The 23,230-nt window shown below is 36.6% G+C and overlaps 1 protein-coding gene and 1 long non-coding RNA gene across 2 annotated transcripts in view; one reads left to right on the top strand and one right to left on the bottom strand.

Moving 5' to 3' along the window:
- Positions 1–11,226, bottom strand: part of mob2b (MOB kinase activator 2b) — a 44,049-nt gene extending 32,823 nt beyond the window's left edge. Inside the window, exon 1 of the mRNA XM_039647547.2 lies at positions 10,776–11,226. Within this exon, the coding sequence (XP_039503481.1) occupies positions 10,776–10,792 (17 nt within the window). The 5' untranslated portion in view covers positions 10,793–11,226. The remainder of the gene's footprint in view (positions 1–10,775) is intronic.
- A 7,488-nt stretch (positions 11,227–18,714) lies between these two features.
- LOC120489748 (uncharacterized) lies at positions 18,715–19,932 on the top strand. The gene is made up of 3 exons (XR_005624804.2): positions 18,715–18,943; positions 19,194–19,299; positions 19,541–19,932. It is a non-coding gene; the product is annotated as an uncharacterized LOC120489748 (long non-coding RNA).
- The last annotated feature ends 3,298 nt before the right edge of the window (positions 19,933–23,230 follow it).

Genomic DNA, 23,230 nt, shown 5'->3' on the forward strand with positions numbered 1-23,230 from the left:
GATTAAAATACAATAAATCACTTTTTTAAAGTAACCTATAACGATTGTTATCGATTATATTGTTTTAACCACTAAGAGACAAATGTTAAGTGAAAAAATGTATTTGTCATTGAATCATTCATTAAAGAGATAAAAAAAACACAAGATACATCTAGTAATGAAACAAGTGAGTCATTGAATCATTCACTCAAAAAAAAATTAAAATCTGTAATGCAAATAAATAATAATAAATATATATATATATATATATATATATATATATATATATTTGCATTACAGATTTTTATTTATATTAGAGCCAGACCGATATATCGGAAGGCCGATATTATCGGCCGATATTAGGCATTTTCCAAACTATCGGTATCGGCAGTTATGACGGCCGATAAATGAATATTTCAAAAATAAAATAAAAATGGACGAAACCCGCTTCAACCATGTCAAAACTAGCTATCATCTGTCTGTTCTGTAGGGACAATAAAAAAAACAAGTTTCTTTTTAAAATGCATGATCATATTATTTTAGTTAAAACTTATAAATAACTACAAATAACTAATGTTAGGGAAATCTGTTAATGTTTTGTTACGCGTTTCTGAAATAAAAATATCGGCCGATATATCGGAATATCGGATTTTAAAACCTACAAATATTTGTATCGGTATCGGCCTTCAAATTCCTTTATCGGTCGGGCTCTATATATATATATATATATATATATATATTAAATAAACTGCAGTACTTAACATTGTCATATTCTCTACTAAATGATGTTATTATACACGTTGTAGGTTTAACAACAATCTAACAACAATGTTGCACAACTGGAGCTCCAGCACTTCTTATAGTTCAGTGATATAGATTCAGATCACACACACACACACACACACACACACGATCTGTGAGGTATAGGGGAAGCCAGCAGGACATCTGATAAAACACAAGTTAATCCAACTAAAGCTCATTCCTGCTCCATACAAGGAAAAGACAAGCTTCAATAGGAATCCCTCTCTCTCACACACACACACACCTCATTTGCATTTTCTTCACTGCATTTAAGTATGCAAACCCAAAAAAGGTAAGCCATTCTAGCCGTAACGCAAGGATGAGAAAAGCGAAAGAAACAAATGGAGGAGGAGGAAAGCGAGAGAGCAAACCCTTGCACACGCGGCGTTTGAGGACGCGATGTAGGTCATCCGAGAGGCTGACACACACGTGAGAGGAAGACAACACACACACTTTAAACCAGTGCTTTTATACAGACCTGTTTCTCACACATTTCATGGTTTGAAAGTGGTTTTCTGAACTCACCACTAAGTTTGCTTATAAAAACAGACTGGAGACGGTTGGCAAAAACTCAGTGTTGACGGGCACAAAACTTGAAATATAAATGAAATGGTAACACTTTACAATATGGTTCATTAGTTATAGTTAGTTAATTAAAATACAGCTGTTCATTGTTTAGTTAACGCATTGTGAACTAACATGAACAACATTTTTACTAATACATTATTAATTAAAAATCAAAGGTTGTATTTGTTAACATTGTTCATGTTAATAGTTAACCAATGAACCTTACTGTAAAGCGTTTCCGATGAAACATAGGAGTGCCAGCGGGACTTAGCCCTGCCCACAGCCGCATTTAGCCCCACCCAGTCACACTTAGGCCCGCCCATAGTCACACTTAGCCCCGCCAACAATCACACTTAGCCCCGCCCATAGTCACACTTAGCACCACCCATAGTCACACTTAGCCCCGCCAACAATCACACTTAGGCCCGCCCACAATCACACTTAGCCCCGCCCATAGTCACACTTAGCCCCACCCATAGTCACACTTAGCCCCGCCCATAGTCACACTTAGCCCCGCCCATAGTCACACTTAGCCCCGCCAACAATCACACTTAGCCTCGGCCACAACATCTGAGGTCGGGAAGTTCGGTCTGGACTTGATCCGTTGTGGAGCAACTATGCTCGAACCAATCAAATCATCAGGGCGGGCTTTACGATGGACAGCTGATCAAAAACAGTAACGTAACGTAACATTAAAGTGACAAACTCTTCACTCTGAAAACATGCAACGCATATATAAATTAAATCGCAGCTTTTGCATTTGGATAACCGCACTAAGACACGATCCGGGTTAGACGTGACTCGATCCCTTCAGAGCAAGCGTGAGTGTCTAACAGCCTAAACAGAGATACAGATAACAGCTTCCGGTCTACAGCACAACAAGCTCTTCGTGTGCAGTGTGTGTGTGTGTGTGTGTGTGTGTGTGTGTGTGTCTGATGAGAAGAGCGATGCGAACGTCTCTCGGCAGCCTCAGCTTCACTGGCAGGGAGGATCTATAAAAAGCGCCTGGGCCTGAAGGGAGTGTGTTTCTCCCCGGCAGAGGGACACGCGTTCCCCACCACAACCCTGACGTCACACACACCTGGGGGGGGGGTGTAGAGAGAGAGACATGCGAGAACAGAGAGGAGAGAGAGAGAGAGATGCGTGACTCAAAGAACCGGACGCTCATGAGACCGATGAGACTGAGGCAAGTTTGTTCATTTAGCCGCGGCTTCACACTGAGATGCGAATGCATTTGGTTCTTGAAGTGATAGTTCAAGCAAACATTTTTTTTAAGTTAAGAAATGTTTTTACCAATTTTAAGTTGGTCAGTCAATGTTAGGTCAATATACAGTTCACAGACCAGAATTAACATTGTATAACACGTGTTGTGCTCCTTGGCGATTGCCTCATGTCACGACTCAACACACCATGATACTGAACTCACCATATTACACTGTAAAAAATATTTTCATGATTTGTAATCACAACATTTTTTCTTTTGTCAAATCAACTTAAATCTCCTTCATTGTATTAACTTGATTTTTCCATTTCAATGAACTTAAAATTTTAAGGCAACCAGGTAACTTGATTTTTTAAGTTAAACCAACAATATTTTTTTACAGTGTACTGCGATACTCCAAGACATACGTACGCACTGTAAAAAATATTGTTGGTTTAACTTAAAAAAGTAAGTAACCTGGTTGCCTTAAAATTTTATTGAAATGGAAAAAGTGAGTCAACACAATGAAGGAGATTGATTTAATCATCAGAAACTCAAAATTATATGTTATCTGAACTACATAAATTATTTAAGTTGATTTGACAAAAGAAAAAATGTTGTGATTACTAATCATGAAAAGATTTACAAAAAATGTACTGTTGATTAAAATGCTAAATTTGATATTTGATATTGTGTGTGTAAATGAATAGTCTTAGACTTGGTGCTGAAAACCCAAAGCACAGGACAATAGAGACACCAGAATAACAATATTCATGATTCTGAAGCTGAAAATACTGGATTATTTTAGACAAAGATGCTTGTACTTCGTCACTAGCTATAGATTTAAATAAAATTTCACTGGTAACATCAGATATCTGGCACACACAAATATTCCCCATTGCATAACTATTCATGCACTGACACTAAAACTCTGTAAACGTGATTTTTTTCGTTAATTCGTTTTTTCGTTAAGCACAGTAATTTGTATTTTGGGCGAACTATACACAACACGTCGCTATCCACCTGATATATCGTGACATGCCTATTGGACATACAGGTTTGGAACGACATGAAGGCGACTTACAATCATGACTTAATGGTTGTATTGCAACTCTAGAAACCTCCAGCAAATAGACAACGTGGAAAATCATCAGCAAAACTACCTCCGAAAATAAAACATGCATTAATAAACACGCCGAAACCCAGAGAGAAGAAATAGCCATACCCACACCTGACAGCGTCAGTCTGCCTTCGCCACAACCTCAGAGAAACAAGTTTTCTATTTTAGAGCTCAATTTCTACAGCAGAAATAGGAAGTGAAGCATTTACAACACATTCGTTCTGTCAGCGGCGCACACATCAAACACTTTACGAGGAAAAGAAGCAGTTTTACAAGTTTCACTTTCAGTTCATTCGACACACTATAAAACACTTTACAATGTCATTACTTAAGGGAGTGCTGATGTAATCTACTACCAGTTATCAGTTGATCCCAGCCAGTGTGTCTCAGTGGGAAACACTTAAACCAGTTCATTCACATAACAGTCTTTATTAGCGGAGACCTTCGCACCCATAAACAACAGTTCAGAGAAACATGCTTAACTCAAACTTGGGTCACAGACATGTTATGCAATTGCAGTGGATCTACGGTCACGGACGAACTACATGAAAATTTATGTAATGTTTACTTCAATTATAAATATGTAAGGGCTTCAGTAACCAAAATATTTGTCCAAAAGGGTAAAAATACATATTATATTGGTTTTGGTGAGAAATATTTAACAAGTACACCCAACAGACAAACATGTGAGCATTTTCTATACAAATAAAGTTAAAGGCCACTAAACTGTTCATTTAATTTCCACAAAAACAGGAAGCAAAGGCGGGACATACTGAATGGCTCCTCCCCCTTTTCAAATACCCAATAGCGTTTAGTTTCCCTCAGAATGGAAGTTGTACTTGACGGCACCACAGAAGCAAATCCGAGCGCTGATGAAGTGTCGGATTCAATAGTAGAGGATTCATTTCGTGCTTAACCAACAGTTGGAAAAGGGGCTAAAATTCGAGCGTTTGAGCAAACGAACACACTTCTCCAACCCATAATCCTCCGTGACGTGACAACGCTCGTGTTTATAGCATAGGGGGCGGAGCTTCAGATTCGAAAGCGCATTTGATTGGACAGAAGATGTGATGAGAAGCTGCTATAAAAATCCCTGATCCATTTAAAAAGAAGTGAAAGACTTAGTTTTGAATGTTAAATACCTCCTAAATGCCAATGTTGTCATTGTTTTGGAGCGAGCACACCAGCTTATTTATAACCTAAGGCTAACATATTCATATTCATGTCCATCAAAGCTAAAAAAAACTTTTGATTTCAGGGGGGCTTTCATTTATTACCTGAGATATCTAGATGACTCCGTGAACACCATCAGTCTCAGTCGTTTTATAATTGAAAATGTTTGGTTAAAATGTTGGTTAAAAAGAAACATTGGTGCACCATCTACTACTGCAAAAGGTAAAGAAAAAGCAAAGACAGCAGGTTAGACAACAAAGTGTACATTCCCGCCAGGCGTGTTTAAAGCCGCACGACTCGTGAGGTCTGTCATGTTCGGCTCGCTGCTTTGGAGAAGCACATGGGAACTGCGCGGCTCTTTCTGTTTCCAGCCAGTGGAAGAAACTGTCAACTAATACCCATCACACTTACACACACTAGCATCAGAGCAGAACAGACAACAGATCTGATCCACATGAACACACACATATGCAGAAAGGATATTCCTTCAGTCTGTCTCTCTCAACGAATGCTACCTCCAAAAGCCCAATTATTGAAGCCCTAAGAGGTGTGGGACAGGAGACTTGTGGGACGTATATCAAGCCTAGTTTCTATCAGGGTCAACTGGAAGCATGTCTTCATCCACAGTACATACAGTCTCTGTTCTTGCAGAAGGCATTCTTGGCCTTAACTGGGACGAACCCGAACAAACGGCCTGTCTGATGTTTTGCTTAATTTCTAGCAATCGTATTTAAAGGGTTAGTGATATCCATATTTATAACTTTATAAATCATAATCACTGGCTTCCAGTAACAGTTGTACGCGAGTCAAGTTCCGGCTGAAGAGTGACCTCTGACCCGACCCATGATGTGTTGACGAACGCAGAAAGCACAGAGGATCATGAATGAGTTTCATTTGAACCTATCTAACCTAATTTACAACGTCATGCGTTGGGTCAGAGCAGAGGTCATGCATCAGGTCTTAGGCCCCGTCCACACTACTGCGTTTTCGTTTAAAAACGGAGAATTAAAACGAATACGATCTCAGTCCACACCAGCGTTTTATCTGCGTATTAGAAATTATCTCCGTCCACATTAAAACGACTGAAAACACGGATCACGTGACCATTCACCAACACTGGGCATGCGCGTGCCGGTGTAAACAGTGGTTGGCGAATCAGGGAAGGATACGTCATAGCTGATAACACCCAATCATAGAGCCGAGCGTCAGCGTTTCTAAACCGTCCGGAGATTCAAAACGAAAAACGGAGCTGCAGCGTTTCTAAACTTCTCCGTTTTAGGTCTTCGTTTTTCCCATTTTAGTCTGGGCGGGAGGTGCAAACGTAGCAAAAGGTCTCCGTTTTTAAACGAAAATGCAGTAGTGTGGACGGGGCCTTAGCATAAGCTTAGGTGAGAGTCAACGCCTCTCGCGGTTCAAAGAAAACTCAAGCTCCTCCCACATTTCGCTTTCAAAATTCTAATTTTAGACAACTAATTCGTGACCAGTGTTTTGTTTTGCTTGATTCTCTGCACTTTCCGCGTTCGTCAATACATCATGCGTCGGGTCAGAGGTCATGTATTGGGTCAGAGGTCACTCTTCCAGAACTCGACTCATGTATGCCTGTTACTGGAAGCCAGTGATTAAAGTTCATGAAGTTATAATTATATTTTTCTTACAAAAACGCATGGCGTTGCTTCAGAAGGCCTTTATTAACCACCCAGCCCAGAAAAGTTATTGAAGACATCGTTAAAATAGTCAGAGTGACTACAGTGGCTCAACCTTAAGTTCAAGCGACGAGAATGCTTTCAAAATAACAAACAATAAAACAAACAAAAACAACTTTAATTTTTCACTCTGTAGGCCTCGAGTGAGTTCATGCAGTATAACGGTGCAGCGCTTCTGGATTCATCAAAAATATCTTAATTTGTGTTCTGAACAAAAGCCTTACAGGGTTGAACTAACTCTTTAAGACCATCCAATTCAGATTTGAACCCTTACAGCAAGAGAAAAATGTGAATGGGCTTTTGGTTTGGAGGTAAAAGTCTCATTTCAGTTTCATATCCCGGACGAGCCCCCAATATTTGTGTCTCCGGTAACAAATAATCAGCGGCTCTCAACTGATGAGTCACGACTCAAAAATGGTTTGCATGTCTGATGGTGGAAAACCAGCCACATTATTTTCAAAACTGATCTATATTTATAAAATATTGATAGGCACAATGTTAGTACTATGTTGAGTCACCACTACGTAATCCAGAAACCAAGCCAGTAGAGAATCACAGACCACTGATGACACCCGTACAGAGCTGACTCAGTTTGCTTATCTTTATAAATGTCATCATCATTATTAAAAACATGATGTCAGACAAGCATCAGGATTACCACATTTGCCATTCATCCTACATGCATTCTCCTGGAGGAGTGATGAGTGATATACTGCCCAAACCTGTGTTCGCAGAGTCACACCCTTACATTAGAGACGCCGGCGACTGATCGAAGGAGCTCTGAAACGGCACTCTTCTGACCACACACACACACACACATCACGCTCACACTATGATCCTGGAAATGCCTCCATGCTAAACCAGGAAACATGAACTTTGGAATCATTTCTGTATTACAGCTGGGAAAGCTGTTGCCATAATGCTATTTGCAAAGGTTTTAGAGAAAAAATAAAACAACAACTTTTACAATGTTGCAAAAGTAGGATAAATTAACAGATTTTTTAAAGCCCTTTACTTACAGGTAGGAATGCACCGATATGAACATTTTGGCTGACACGATAATCCGATGGCCGATATATTGACTGATAAATCTAAATCCAAATTAAGATACATTTTTAGAGGCTGATTAAAAAAACAAAAGGCTGTCCCAAGCATACAATTATAATATTTTCAGTATAATTTGATGTAGCCGATATGACACGCTTGTGCTGCACACGTTGCACTGAACTGTATTTTAATTTTATTTATTTTTTAAAGTGATTTCAATCATATTTCAAGCCATTCAAAACCATCATGTTGAACAGTGCATATCTGAAGGAAATAATAGATTATTTAGCGGCTTTAATAGATTGTCCAAATTGTCTTATTGGGCCGATTAGGGCAGTCGCGGTAACCGCAATATTGTAGTACCGCGCTACTGACAAGTCAACCGCAGAGGATTGCGCAGCAACCACGATATTCACGTTTTTATAAGGCTATACCCGTCTTGTTTTAAACTTCATGCATGTGTATTGAATGAAATAAAATCATCCATGTTGGCCACGTCGTAAACTTTATATATATGTTTATATGTAACAAATACATACAAATTAGAGCCAGACCGATATATTATCGGCCGATATTAGGCATTTTTCAAATTATCGGTATCGGCAGTTATAATGGCTGATAAATTAATATTTCAAAAATAACATAAAAACAGACGAAACACGCTTGAACCATCTCATGAGTGTTGGAGTTGTATAGTTTGTCCACCAGAGGGCACTCTACACCGTTCCTGTCGGCAACACTCGTTGAGTTGGTCACGATTGCTTGAATAACAATTAAAAGATCATCCCCATCTGTTCTCTTAACTCAAATAAGCATGACAAAATTTGTGACTATCATGTCCAGTTTAAAAAAAATTAATAAAAAATAAAATATCGGCCGATATATCGGAATTTAAAAGCCAAAAATATTTGTATCGGTATCGATATTTATCGATATTTTATTTATATATATTTATCGATATTTTGTCCAATCAAAATCTCTCTCGATCAGGGCCGGCCAATCCGAGCGGAAACCATTCAAGTGCTAGAAGTGGGAATCACAAAGCCAAAACCCATTGCTGACCGCTTTCTTTCGGACCACAGCATTATATCAATGACGATGAGTTTTAAGACTAGAGACTAATGTACTGCAAAAGTTGCTCAAATCCACTGCTAGCTCTTCTTTCGGTGTTGTAAGGAAAACAAGAGCTGGTCATGTGACACCTCCACAGTAACTCTCCACAGGTGAAGATGCAGGTCAAGTAGGACGGGGTTAAAGGTCAAAAACAAGCAACATTCTCATACGATCATCAACGGTGAACACTGAACATCCATATGCAGATGCTTTTTCTAGCAGACATGCAGATGATGATGATGATGATGAAAGCAGAATCAGACACGCGATCAGTTCGTGCTTGCTCTGCGAGACATGATTGTCTCATAGTTGCTGTAAGCCTGAACATGTTTTCAAGGCATGTCGGGTCGCCTCTTCAGGAAGCAGACGTCAGAACTCAACCACTTTTATTAATATCCATCACAGTCACAGTCAGACCATGCTACTTTTTTTGGCAACAACTTGTATGACACACCGAAGTACGCAAATTCCAGTCACAAAATACAAATTTGTCAAGCTGATTTGGCCAAAGCACTTTAGGGATAAATCGAACCAGAGCTGCAATTACACTCGTCTTTTTTGCACGGTTTAGAAAGTATACTTTAATACTTAAAAAAGACGAGCGTAATTGATGTCTTTATTAATCTATATATTATGATTATTGGTTTACATACTGAGTTAAAGACGCATAATGTAACGTAGGATTATTATTGTTTTTTTGTTTTTTTATAATATAGTGATAAGGTAGAATGGCTACTTTGTAGTGAATAATAAGTTATTATTATATACTACCTTATCACTAGATATCATTCAAATATATATGGTAAGGTTAGGTTTAGGGATGCAAGTACAAAAATTAATTTCAAGCAGGTGTTTTTTGCATTATTTAAATAGTATTAATTTAAATAAATTAATAATTAAATTAATAAATTAAATTAATAATTTAAATTAATAATTTAAATAAATAGAACACAATAGAAACTCGAAAAGCAATTGTAAGTAGCAAAATAATAGATGTTACATTTATTGGGACTAATAACTAACTAATAACCAATAAATATTTACATATTAGAATATAATGATGACAGGTGAAATGAAAACTAAAACTGTGAAAAAGAATGATACGACTAAAGCGAACAAGTAAATAAATGAAAGTGACTATTTAATTGTTACATTTCTCTTTTTTTATTTTAAAGTTAGATTCAAGGTAAAGTTTGATTATTATAAAAAATATAACAAAATTAACAAATAAATAAAAAATTAACAGTTCATTACTATACTATGAGTAAACATTTATAATATTTAATATAAACTAATTTTAGATTTATAATATTAATTTTCCAGGTGTTTATAAAAAATAGATGCATTTTAAACCTTAGGATGGACACATTTTGGGGGTCCGTGGCATCTAAATGACTGACAACCCCTGAAGATGATGATGATGATGATGGGCTCGTCATATGACCGAATCAGGCACCGATCAGCTCAAACTCGCGTGCACCAGTGACAGCGTCAGTTACTGTAAATGCTTCATGGATGGATTGAATGTAAACGCTCCACACAGAGTCCGGGAAGCACACACACACACACACACACACGTCTGCAACTGTACAAACAATTAACGGTATATGAAGAGTTCAGCACGAGCATGTCATTTCTGGCGTCAATTTGCACAACACACTTGACTCAAAGTCAGTCGCCATCCCAGCAAACTGAGAACGTTCTCAGAAGTTCTTATAGTAACGTTCGTTCAAAAAGATCTGCTTTTTAATAATGTTCTCAAAGCATTACTTGTACATCATTCATGGAAATGCTTTGATTTGACACATTGAAAAGCAGCATTCACGCAGGGCTAGTGTTTGGAGATGGAACGTTACTGAAACACCCATGGTATCATTCTTCAAACATCATCATGCAGAATGTTGCTTGTGAATGTTCTCGGAACGTTCGAAACGTCCAGCTCGAGTTCGAGCGTCATTGAACCGCTTCGAACGTTCAGAAATAACGTTAGCTAAACATTCTTCGGATATACCTTTAGCTGTGATGCAGGAGCACCAGGTCAATCAGGACAATGATCTGAAAACACACTCACCCCATTAACCACTCCATGACGCCTGAACGGGATAAATCCAGCTAGAGCTGCCGTGCTCCTCGGTCTGTTCCCCGGTAACGCGAGCTCACCGAGTGGATCAGCGTTCTGCGGCTTTAATCTGTGTTTGCCGAGCGAAAGCGCGTTAGTGAGACGCGGACGAGCTCCAGCGCGCTGATCAAGGACCGCATTGACTTTGACGTTTGGCGAAGGGTGGCAGAGGAGAGTTTCTGCCGTGAATGGTCGTGTAAAGCCGCGCTAATCTCTCCGCGTCTGTGCCGGTGTAGGGCTCTCTCTCTCCGGGCACCGAGTCACCGGGGCACCGCGCTTCACCGGAGACGGGCTCGGATTGGGGCACGGGGCTCTTGCTGAGCTTGTAGGGCAACTGGAGTGGCTGTTTTCAAGCTCTGCCATACACAGGAAATCCGGAAGTAAACACAGGTTCGATTGCCGACCCCCTCTCTCCCGGGATGTTGTCTGTTCACTGGTGCATGCTGGGATATGTAGTTTTCTCTTCAAACGGAGGACTACACGCAGGCGTCACGCACGCAAAACGGTGTTTTTGTCATTTTTTTTTTCTTTTTAAATATTACCTGTACAATTTTCTGGAGGACGATGACACTTTAAAAATAAATTGGTAATTGTATTACCATGAACTCAACTAAAGATGCAATACATGTAACTTTGTTAATCTTTGTGAACGTTAGTTAATAAAAAAAATACAGCTGTTCTGTGTTGGTTCATGTTAGTTCACAGTGCATTACCTAATGTTCACAAGATTTTTATAAAGTATTTGTAAATCTTTGAAATTAACATTAATAAAGATTAGCCTAATAAATGCTGATGTGCACGCAGTTCATTAGTCTATTAGTTCATGTTAACTAATAGTTAGCTAATGTTAACTAATGAACCGTATATTGTAAAGTGTTAACAATACTACTCTACACTGCAATAAGGCTACAGAGAGGTATATTCTTTAAATAATATAATCTACTGTATCTGGGTAAAACATTAGGATTGGGGAAAGAAGAAGCAAATATAGCCTATTTGTTTTTTTCTCCTGACAATATTAACACATAATCTCATCTCGGCACTTTTTTTTTTTTGATCTGAATATCAACATTTGTGAGATTTAGTCAGTCAAAACCGTTTTGATGTTGATTTGGAGAGTTGAATATCAAACTTTTTTGTTTGTTAATGATGGATTTGAGGATACATTCATGTTTTTAGATTTGTGGAGTAGTTATTATTTTGAAGTAAAAGATAAAATTAGACCCTTGGGGTAAGATGAGACACATGTAGTAATACTTGTAATGGGTTATTATTCAGTATTCCATAAATTAGATGTACATTTCAGACATCTTTGCTTTCATTAAAACCTAAAGGTTAGTTGAGTGAAATCATTTAGTGCATTCATAGTGTTGCTGTTATGACATCTTCAATTATACAATATGGACGATTAAATAGGCCTAAGTACATATTCACATGCCTGTGTATATGAATCATAGAATAATTTTACCCATCTGCTTGGATTCTGCTTGGTCTGTATCGGTCATTTAATTATTATCAACTTAATTGACTAAATAAAATGTTAAATACAAATGTTTGTTTCATATTTTACATTAATGACACTTTAAAGATCGATATTTACATATTAAATAAAAATTTTATCAATTTACTTATGTGGTTTTTTTTTTTTTTCTAAAGCCATTGATAGAAACATTTGCTAGATGTTATAGCACAAACTGTCAAATATTAAAGAAGGGGCAAGTTTTGTCCCAAATTTAAAATGAACTTTGCATTGAACTTCCTTTCTGGCCAATATCTGACTTCAGTTCTTTCCTGTTATAGGCATTGTGTTCATTTCCTCACCATTGTATACACAATCTAGCTATAATGCATACCATTTAAATGACTGAGTTTGACAAGAGCGTATTATTTCAAAATGTGTTATTGACTTTTATAGAAATACTACATTTATTTTATTTTTTTAATTGATTTTAAAGTTACAGAATTGGTCACTTAAATAATCTGAAAAACAAGTTACAGAATTCATACTGCTTTCTTGAGTATTTTTACCAATTGCTATACATTGTAAAATAGCTAAAGAAGCTTCTTTAATTAAAAACAAAAAAAAGTTCATGGTAAGACACGATTCTGTTTCCTATACAACATTTGATCAGATCCACCAGAGGGCGTCGTTTATCCTCAAAAGAAACTCGTGTTCTGCTTATCTCACACTGTCATATTTATCTCACCATTGGTTGTGAATCCACTCCAAGATAAGAGTTAAAAATTTAAATAAATAAATAATGGTTAGTAAAATGTGGGTTTGAGCTTTTGGAGACACTCTTGAAATCTTGAGCATATCACCTGAACAGGCAGGGACTAAAAGCTACAAAACGTCCATTTTGATGGGAATCGTCATCACACACACCTCTGTTCGACCTCCCTCGTTCCTCCAGGATAACACTGAGAGAGAGAGAGAGAGAGAGAGAGAGAGAGAGAGAGAGAGAGAGAGAGAGAGAGAGAGAGAGAGAGAGAGAGAGAGAGAGAGAGAGAGAGAGAGAGAGAGAGGAGGCTAGACTGACTGCATTTCCTCCTGAGGTACAGTATGATGACACTCGCTCCTGGAGCCAGATCATCGTGTTCGAGCCGCAGGGCTGAACATAACACCTACAGGGCAGACAAGGTCGTTTCAGGGAAGATCTCATCTCAGATCGATAGAGAAACATCTGAGATCAGCAGCCTGAGGCTGAGAGGTCACCAGAGCTCATTCAGATGCAGGACCTCACCTCGATTCTGCATCAGACCTGCTCCTGTCTGTCATTCATAAACACACACACACGTTCCCTCAGCTAAGAGAGTTTTGTCCAAAAAGCTGATACGTTATTATTTTTGTTAAATTAGGGTCACAATAAAGTTTTCCTGGAAACTGTTTGTGCCTTCATTTAATGTATTGAGGTATTTATTTATTTATAAATGCTTTACTGCATTTATAGCCTACTGCATTACATGCATATTTACTGGTTTTACCCCTTGTCAGCTTAACTTAACATCCAATCTTAAAACATGAAAATCCATGGATAAATTGAATTATTACACTACTAAGAGCATGATAATATAAACAAGAGAAATAAATAATCATAAACCATTACAATATTTAGCCCATTCTCTAAATTGTATATACACTCTTAGAAGAAAGGGTTCTATATAGAACCTTAAAAGGTTCTATCAGCGCTAAATATTTGGAACCCCTAAAATGTTCTATACACTTCTAAAAAAAAAAGGGTTCCTCTGGGTTCTATATAGAACCCTGGGGCCAATAGAACCTTTTACCAAAAAAAAATGGTTCTATATAGAACCATTTTGTAGTTCCATATATGAAGCGGGGGATGGAACCATTTCTGGTTCTAAATAGAGTGTACATAGAAGTATTTTCAATATACAAATGTCAGCATTTTTCTGCCACTTCCAAGCTGTAATTTTGTCCACTTATAATATTTCTAAAGGGCTTTACGTATTAGACAAAATAGTCTGGCCAAAAATATGTAAAACTATATGATATTAAACACCTTGTCTAAGCTCTTGTTCTAGCCAGACTAGCTTAATCTGTCCTGGAAATTAAATTGTTGGTTAAAAGACATAAATACCCAATTCCACTGTGACAACATGCATCTTTGTGGATGTTCTGTGAAGTTAAACTGATCATCAATAGCAACTCCAAAGTTTGTGGCTATTCTGGGTGGAGTTATGGTTGATGAGCCAAGCTAAATGGAGAAGTTGTGATGAGGTGTTGGGTTTTTCCCGAAACTAGAAGCAGTTCCGTCTTCACAAAGTTTGGTTCTTCATCCATCAAGAAGATCCAGGCAAACTAAGATCAGATCATCTGGGTGGAGTGAAAGGTGACATACAGACCAACCATCACAACTCAACTTCCGGTTCATGCCGGTTCAGTTGTGGCCGGTAAAAGAGTCGAACTGTAACCCAAAGGTCGCAGGTTTAATTCTCAATAGGAAAATTTGCGTAGGTAACAAAAGCACCAATCTCATTGGTCGGACAGTTTTTAACGGGCGCAGAAACCAAAAAAATAACCAAATACAAACTCCGCTTAACGTCTTGATTTTTGAGTGTCGGTGTGCATACTCACATTGAGACTCTTTATTTAGTCACGAGTTGTGAAATCTCAACGATGATTGAGTGCACGCGATAATCGCGCGAGGCTTCGGTGACCTTTGCGCTTCACTGTGGAAGCCGCAGTACGATTACTAATTCATAAACAGTGGTTGTTGTTCAGGGGGCCATTAAAGGACACGAGACTTGAGATAGCATTGCATTACCTACTCATTTATTATGAATGGAACCAAGGACGATCACTCTCTGCTGTAACTGCAAAAATAGATGCACTTGAGAGGCGCTAAAGTGCTGCGGTGAATAATTCGGGACCCAGTCAGAAGAATCTGAAAGCGGAAGCAAAACAATGATTGACAGGCCACCCTTAGATTTTATTTACTTTCTTAATGCATGATCCTGGTGATTCATTGCTGTATGCTAACAGAGCCAGTGTTATTTTAGCATTGTTGAAATGCTATTATAAATAATATTAATATATTAATAATAATTTTGTCATTATTATTAGTTTTCTTTTTCTTTTTTAATGGCAACATGATTTTTTTAAATTTAATTTACTTTTTTGTTATTTTAGCACTTTAGCAAATGAGTCTTAATTTTGCCTTGGCAACCAGCTGAAATAAAATAAGTTTACATTTTTCTTTTTAATTAAGTACATGTTTTTTTCAGTCATTAATAACCCTAATTATAATTCACCTCACATATCCTGAGCTTCATGAGCCATTGCAAAAGTAAACATCTCCCAAACCACTGTATTCTGACTCTTAAAATGATTTTATTGATTTATAATAATGATCTTGGTCTCTATTCATTGGAACATAAGTAGTTCAGTCAGTGCATGAAGCTCATGTAAGTCTCCAGGAGGGTTAAATGGAGAAAAGCGGGATCCCAGCTAACAGGGAACGTTCTCAGAACTTTGGCTAACATTCCCTAGAGGTTTGGTTAATGTTTTAAATAAAACATTTGAATGGAATGTTTTAAGAATGTTTTAAGAATGTTTTCTCATTTCAAATAATGTTCCTATAAGGTTAAATGTAAACTAAGATATAACATTTTCACTGTAACATTTTGAGGATGTTTTGGGAATGTTGCTGAGATAACAGATTAAACAATGTTCTCAATAAAACATTAGCACAATATCTCATAATAACAGAGGATGAACATTATCAAATCAACGTTCGCAAAATGTTTTGAGGATATTATTTAGGCCTGAGATGATGGAATGTTTTTATAAAACGTTCTTGTAATGTGACTTGTTAACAAAACTAGAACATTGTCACTGTAACATGTTGAGGATGTTTTTGGGAATGTTGTTGAGATAACAGATATTACAATGTTATCAATAAAACATTGGTACAATGTCCCATAAAAACAAAGGAGGAACATTATCAAATCAACGCTCGCAAAATGTTATGAGGATATCATTGAGGCCTGAGATGACTGAATGTTTTTTATAAAACATTCTTGTAATGCGAAATGTTAAGAAAACTAGAACGTTTTAAATTTAACATTTTGAGGATGTTGATGAGGTAAAGGTTTGTAGAATGATCTCTTATAAAACATTGAAACAATGTTCCATAAGAACAGAGGAGGAACATTATCAGGTTAACGTTCGCAAAATGTTTTGAGGATATTATTTAGTCCTGAGATGACGGAATGTTTTTTATAAAATGTTCTTGTAATGTGGCATGTTAACAAAACTAGAACATTTTCACTGTAACATGTTGAGGATGTTTTCGGAATGTTGTTGAGATGACAGATATTACAATGTTCTCAATAAAACATTGGTACAATGTCCCATAAAAACATAGGAATAACATTATCAAATCAACGTTCGCAAAATGTTATGAGGATATCATTGAGGCCTGAGTTGATGGAATGTTTTTTATAAAACGTTCTTGTAATGTGACGTGTTTAACAAAACTAGAACATTTTAAATTTAACATTTTGAGGATGTTGATGAGGTAAAGGTTTGTAGAATGATCTTTTATAAAACATTGAAACAATGTCCCATAATAACAGAGGAGGAACATAATCAAATTAACGTTCGCAAAATGTTTTGAGGATATTATTTAGTCCTGAGATGATGGAATGTTTTTTATAAAATGTTCTTGTAATGTGACGTGTTAACAAAACTAGAACATTTTCACTGTAACATGTTGAGGATGTTTTGGGAATGTTGTTGAGATAACAGATATTACAATGTTCTCAATAAAACATTGGTACAATGTCCCATAAAACATAGGAATAACATTATCAAATCAACTTTCGCAAAATGTTATGAGGATATCATTGAGGCCTGAGTTGATGGAATGTTTTTTTAATAAAATGTTCTTGTAATGTGACGTGTTTAACAAAACTAGAACGTTTTAAATTTAACATTTTAAGGATGTTGATGAGGTAAAGGTTTGTAGAATGATCTCTTATAAAACATTGAAACAATGTCCCATAAAAACATAGGAATAACATTATCAAATCAACGTTCGTAAAATGTTTTGAGGATATTATTTAGTCCTGAGATGATGGAATGTTTTTTATAAAATGTTCTTGTAATGTGGCATGTTAACAAAACTAGAACATTTTCACTGTAACATGTTGAGGATGTTTTCGGAATGTTGTTGAGATGACAGATATTACAATGTTCTCAATAAAACATTGGTACAATGTCCCATAAAAACGGAGGAGGAACATTATCAAATCAACGTTCGCAAAATGTTATGAGGATATCATTGAGGCCTGAGATGACTGAATGTTTTTTAATAAAATGTTTGTAATGTGACGTGTTTAAACATTAACACTGTAACATGTTAAGGATGTTTTGGGAATGTTGTTGAGATAACAGATATTACAACGTTCTCAATAAAACACTGAAACAATGTTCCATAATAACAGAGGAGGAACATTATCAAATCAACGTTCGAAAAATGTTTTGAGGATATCATTGAGGCCTGAGATGATGGAATGTTTTTATAAAACATTCTTGTAATGTGACGTGTTAACAAAACTAGAATGTTTTAAATGTAACATTTTGAGGATGTTGATGAGGTAAAAGTTTATAGAATGATCTTTCATAAAATATTGAATGTAGGCCTACCATAATAACAGAGGAAGAACATAATCAAATTAACGTTCGCAAAATGTTTTGAGGATATTATTTAGTCCTGAGATAATAAAATGTTTTTAATAAAACATTCCTTTAAATTGACTTTTTAACAAACATTTTGCATGATACATTTTGAGGATTTTTTGTCGAAATGTTGTTATCTTTTATAAATCATTGGCACAATAACAAAGGAGGAACATTATCAAAGCAACATTCATCAAATGTTTTGTGGACATTTACCTGAGATGACAAAATCTCATAATATATGTTAACAAAAGCTCATAAAATTGTAAGGATATTTTAAGGAAGCTGTTTAGGTAACAGATTTTAGAATTATTTTAACCTATAGAATAATGGCATAATTTTCCATAATGAAAGAGGAACATTGTCAAAACAGCATACGGTAAAGTGTTTTGAGGATATATTAGGCTACTCTGAACTGAACTGTTGCGACAAATGCGTTTACAAGAGATGAGAAGCTGATTGGAGGTCGCTGTAGATCGACGTTTAAAACCACCAATCAGAGCGCGATGTTCCCATGACGTAAGAACATTTGAACTCGACAAACAGCGCAAATAAAGCAACGTTTCTGTTGAAGAAATCGACGCAGAATGTCCGTTGTCTAAATTGGCGACACATTGGCCCAAAACAACAGAACTCCTGGTCAACGGAACTCTTTCACAACTGTAAGTTTTTGTGTGAATTTTTTCAGTTTACATAGCTTTCTCTTATCCTTGATGTCTTTCAGTATTAGACCTAACTTTCTACTTTCTTAGAATTGTATGACAGTCGCAATAAATCTGAGTGTATGCTACTTTTGAATAACAGCTAGATTTGTTTTAATGCAGACTCCAAACGGACTGTGCAGTTTTAATGCAGACTGTTTCAAGATGATTAACTTACCGATGACACAATAAAGTCTCCATTTACAACCAAGGTAGCCTACTATAATGCCGGTATTGTGTTCTATGCATACGAATACTGTATTTTTACTTAAAAGTGATCTTAATGTCTTTTGAAAGTAAAAGTTAATAATAATTCAGTAATTCATATAACGTTAGAGGTTAACGTTAATGAATTGGAAAGAGCGTTTCTCAAGGCTTCAGGTGTATATAACATTCTTCTTTCAGATGAATACTATCTGAGTTATATTTAAAAAAAAATGTCCTGACTCTTCTGACTTTTAGAATGGCAGTGAATGGCCGTCTATCAAGGCGCATCCATCCATGATAAAAGTAATCCACCACATGACTCTGGCGGGGTTATAAAGCCCCTTTAAAGCGAAGCATTTGTGTAAGAAAAATATCCATTTTTAAAACTTTATTGGATTAAGATATTGGATACATGGATTAAGTATGTTTTAAATTACAGAAACAAAAAAGATACTCATAATTTATCATATTTATACTTTCAATAAATTAGTCTTTACATAATTTCTGACTGCTAATTAGGCTGGCTAATTTTGAAAGTTTTCAATGTCAATAATGTATGTGTATTCTTTATGTTTACACTTTTGCATGATCTTCTTTTTTAGGCTATGAGGAAAAACTCTACCGTGCACACAGAGAACAGAGCTCAATGCTAACTGGGGGAGCAGCTGGACAACTAGAAGAGAGAATAGTAGAACACTATTATTAATACAGATTCCTGGATTATTTTTCTGCAAGAACCAAAACAAGCAAAGACTGATGATGAGTGCTCTGAGCAAACACTGGAGTCAAGACGCATGAGTGACTTTACTGAGTTCTTCATGTAGCTAATGTTGGGCATTTACTGTACGCAGAACTTCTAATAATTTATGTGGATGCCATTTATAAACCTGTTAGATTTTGATGTTTTAGTTTTGAGATTAATAAAATGTTATGCTTTAACAATGTTATAGCTAATCATTTTTGAGGGGTTTTAAGAGAACATTTTGGGAACAAATGTTAGCATTTAACATATTTAGAATGTTTTTAGAGAATGTTATTAGAACTTTTAAGAGAACATTCTGGGAACAAAAAGAAAACTACCTGCTGAAAATGTTATAAAAACATTAGGGAATAATGTTCTAACAATGTTAGCAATAAACATATTTAAAATGTTTTTAGACAATGTTATTAGAACTTTTAAGAGAACATTTTAGGAACCAAAAGAAAACTACCCGCTGAAAATGTTATAAAAACATTAGGGAATAATGTTCTAACAATGTTAGCAATAAACATATTTAAAATGTTTTTAGACAATGTTATTAGAACTTTTAAGAGAACATTCTGGGAACAAAAAGAAAACTACCCGCTGAAAATGTTATAAGAACGTCAGGAAATAATGTTCTAACAATGTTAGCATTTAACATATTTAGAATGTTTTTAGAGAATGTTATTAGAACTTTTAAGAGAACATTTTAGGAACCAAAAGAAAACTACCCGCTGAAAACATTATTGGAACACTGCATGGTAATGTTCTCAGAACATTTTTAGAACAAAAAAATCCTAGCTGGGATGGGAAGTGTTGCTTATTTTTAAAGCAGCATTAGTCACTTGCTCTTGATCATGGAAAGCGAAAAATGCCCTCATGACATAATCATCCTTTAACAGTTTCCATATAGAGCGTCTGGGCTCCACATTACAGTGTCACGTCTGGATATAATCAAATCTTCTCTTTATCGGTCCTTCACACGCTCACTCACACACAGGCCTGAAAACACACGCCATCTTAACTCCAGATTAAAGGTGAAAACTGTTGTTGTTTAATCATTAAATTTTACATATAAAACAAAGCAGGACGATGTTGAGCTCATGGGTCATCCCTCTCAGGACAGGCTTTTCCTCATGGAATAAATGAATCATGACTTACTAACCATGGCTTAGTGCGTCTCTACATCAATTGCACGGTAATCCACACTGAACTCACACCAGACGTCATTAAAGTGCAAGATGTCTTTTGTCTTTTGCTGAGGATCTTTCACATGTGAAAAAAAAAAAAAAAATATCACAGATTTCAATTCAAAGTCCCTCTGTGTCAGTTTTATGGATGACTAAAAAATGTTCCATGAATGATGCATAAAGAACATTTTGAGAGCATTAATAAACCCAGTGAACATTCAACTAATGCTTCTGGAAGAAGGTTTGTTTATAACTTTGAGAGAACCTTTCCAGAACGTTCCCTGCCAGCTGGGTTTTCCGGATGAAGCCCGAGGAAGAGACTCTAATCGGGTGAGTTATATTTCTCATACACACAACGTTATGCTCTTCTCCTAATTACACTCGAACAAGGAATCTGGCATGCAAAAGACAATTAGGGCTCATAGATTTTAAACCACTCAATCAGTCAAGTACAGTTGTAAATTTAAGCGCTTTGTGTGTGTGTGTTTTGCTTCAGTGAGGTGCAAATCATTATCAAGTGAATGGTTACCTTCATTAGTGCCGAGTTGTCTGAAATGCATTTGCTGTAACTGATGTGAGAGTCTTTTTCATCGATTGCACGCTCTCACTACATGGTTTCCTACAGAAACACGGCCAAAAATAGATCCTGACCATATAGAAAACACAACACAAATCTTACAGTGTCAAGCGGCTTAATGGAAAGTCTATAACAAAGCATCACAAATCTGTCTCCTCCAAAACAACACCTTCCACAACAGACTCTAACACTGAGTAATGAACATCACTTATACACAATTAGATTTAGATGTTGACCGCAACTATATTATATTTGGAAATTAACCTCAGCGCTGTAATCCGTTGTATAGGTTAATGTTGTCTCATTCTATTACCATATCCAGTATTAGTGTAATGAAGGGTAATGACGGATTTCAAATAAGAGAAAACTGATTCAAATTTTGTGTGCATCATATTTACATGCATGTTAAAAGAGGCAATTGTGTTATTTTTGTATCCATCCATCCATCCATCCATCCATCCATCCATGCATCCATCTATCTATCCATCCGTCCATCCACCCATCTATCTATCCATCCATTTATCCATCCATCTATCTATCCATGCATGCATCCATCCATCTATCTATCTATCCATCTATTTATCCATCCATCCATCCATCCATCCATCCATCCATCCATCCATCCATCCATCTATCCATCCATCCATCCATCCATCCATCTATCCATCCATTTATCCATCCATCCATCCATCCATCCATCCATCTATCCATCCATTTATCCATCTATCTATCTATCCATCCATCCATCCATTCATCTATCCATCCATTTATCCATCCATCTATCCATCCATTTATCCATCTATCTATCTATCCATCTATTTATCCATCCATCCATTCATCTATCCATCCATCCATCCATCCATCCATCCATCCATTCATATATCCATCCATCCATCCATCCATCCATCCATCCATCCATCCATCCATCTATCCATCCATTTATCCATCCATCCATCCATCCATCCATCCATCCATCCATCCATCCATCCATCTATCCATCCATTTATCCATCTATCTATCTATCCATCTATTTATCCATCCATCCATCCATCCATCCATCCATTCATCTATCCATCCATTTATCCATCCATCTATCCATCCATTTATCCATCTCTCTATCTATCCATCTATTTATCCATCCATCCATCCATCCATCCATTCATCTATCCATCCATCCATCTATCCATCCATTTATCCATCCATCCATCTATCTATCCATCCATGCATCCATCCATCCATCCATCCATCCATCCATCCATCTATCTATCTATCTATCCATCCATCCATGCATCCATCCATCCATCCATCCACCCATCCATTCATCTATCCATCCATTTATCCATCCATCTATCCATCCATTTATCCATCTCTCTATCTATCCATCTATTTATCCATCCATCCATCCATCCATCCATTCATCTATCCATCCATCCATCTATCCATCCATTTATCCATCCATCCATCTATCTATCCATCCATGCATCCATCCATCCATCCTTCCATCCATCCTTCCATCCATCCATCCATCCATCCATCCATCCATCCATCTATTGTGTGTGTGTGTGTGTGTGTGTGAGAGAGAGAGAGAGAGAGAGAGATTGTGTGTGTGTCTATTTGTGTGAGCAATCTTGCTTACTTTTGGGATAAATTTAAATCAGAGAAAATGTTGATAGCACAAACCAATAAATGTGTGTGTGTTGCAGTTCTTCAATTTTCAATTTCTATAAATTTGCGTTTTTGTGATGTTCAATATTTGCATCAGAGACTCAGACAAAGACCGAAA

The sequence above is a fragment of the Pimephales promelas genome, chromosome 10, assembly GCF_988280905.1.
Source record: "Pimephales promelas chromosome 10, fPimPro1.hap1.1, whole genome shotgun sequence".
Classification (NCBI taxonomy): domain Eukaryota; kingdom Metazoa; phylum Chordata; class Actinopteri; order Cypriniformes; family Leuciscidae; genus Pimephales; species Pimephales promelas.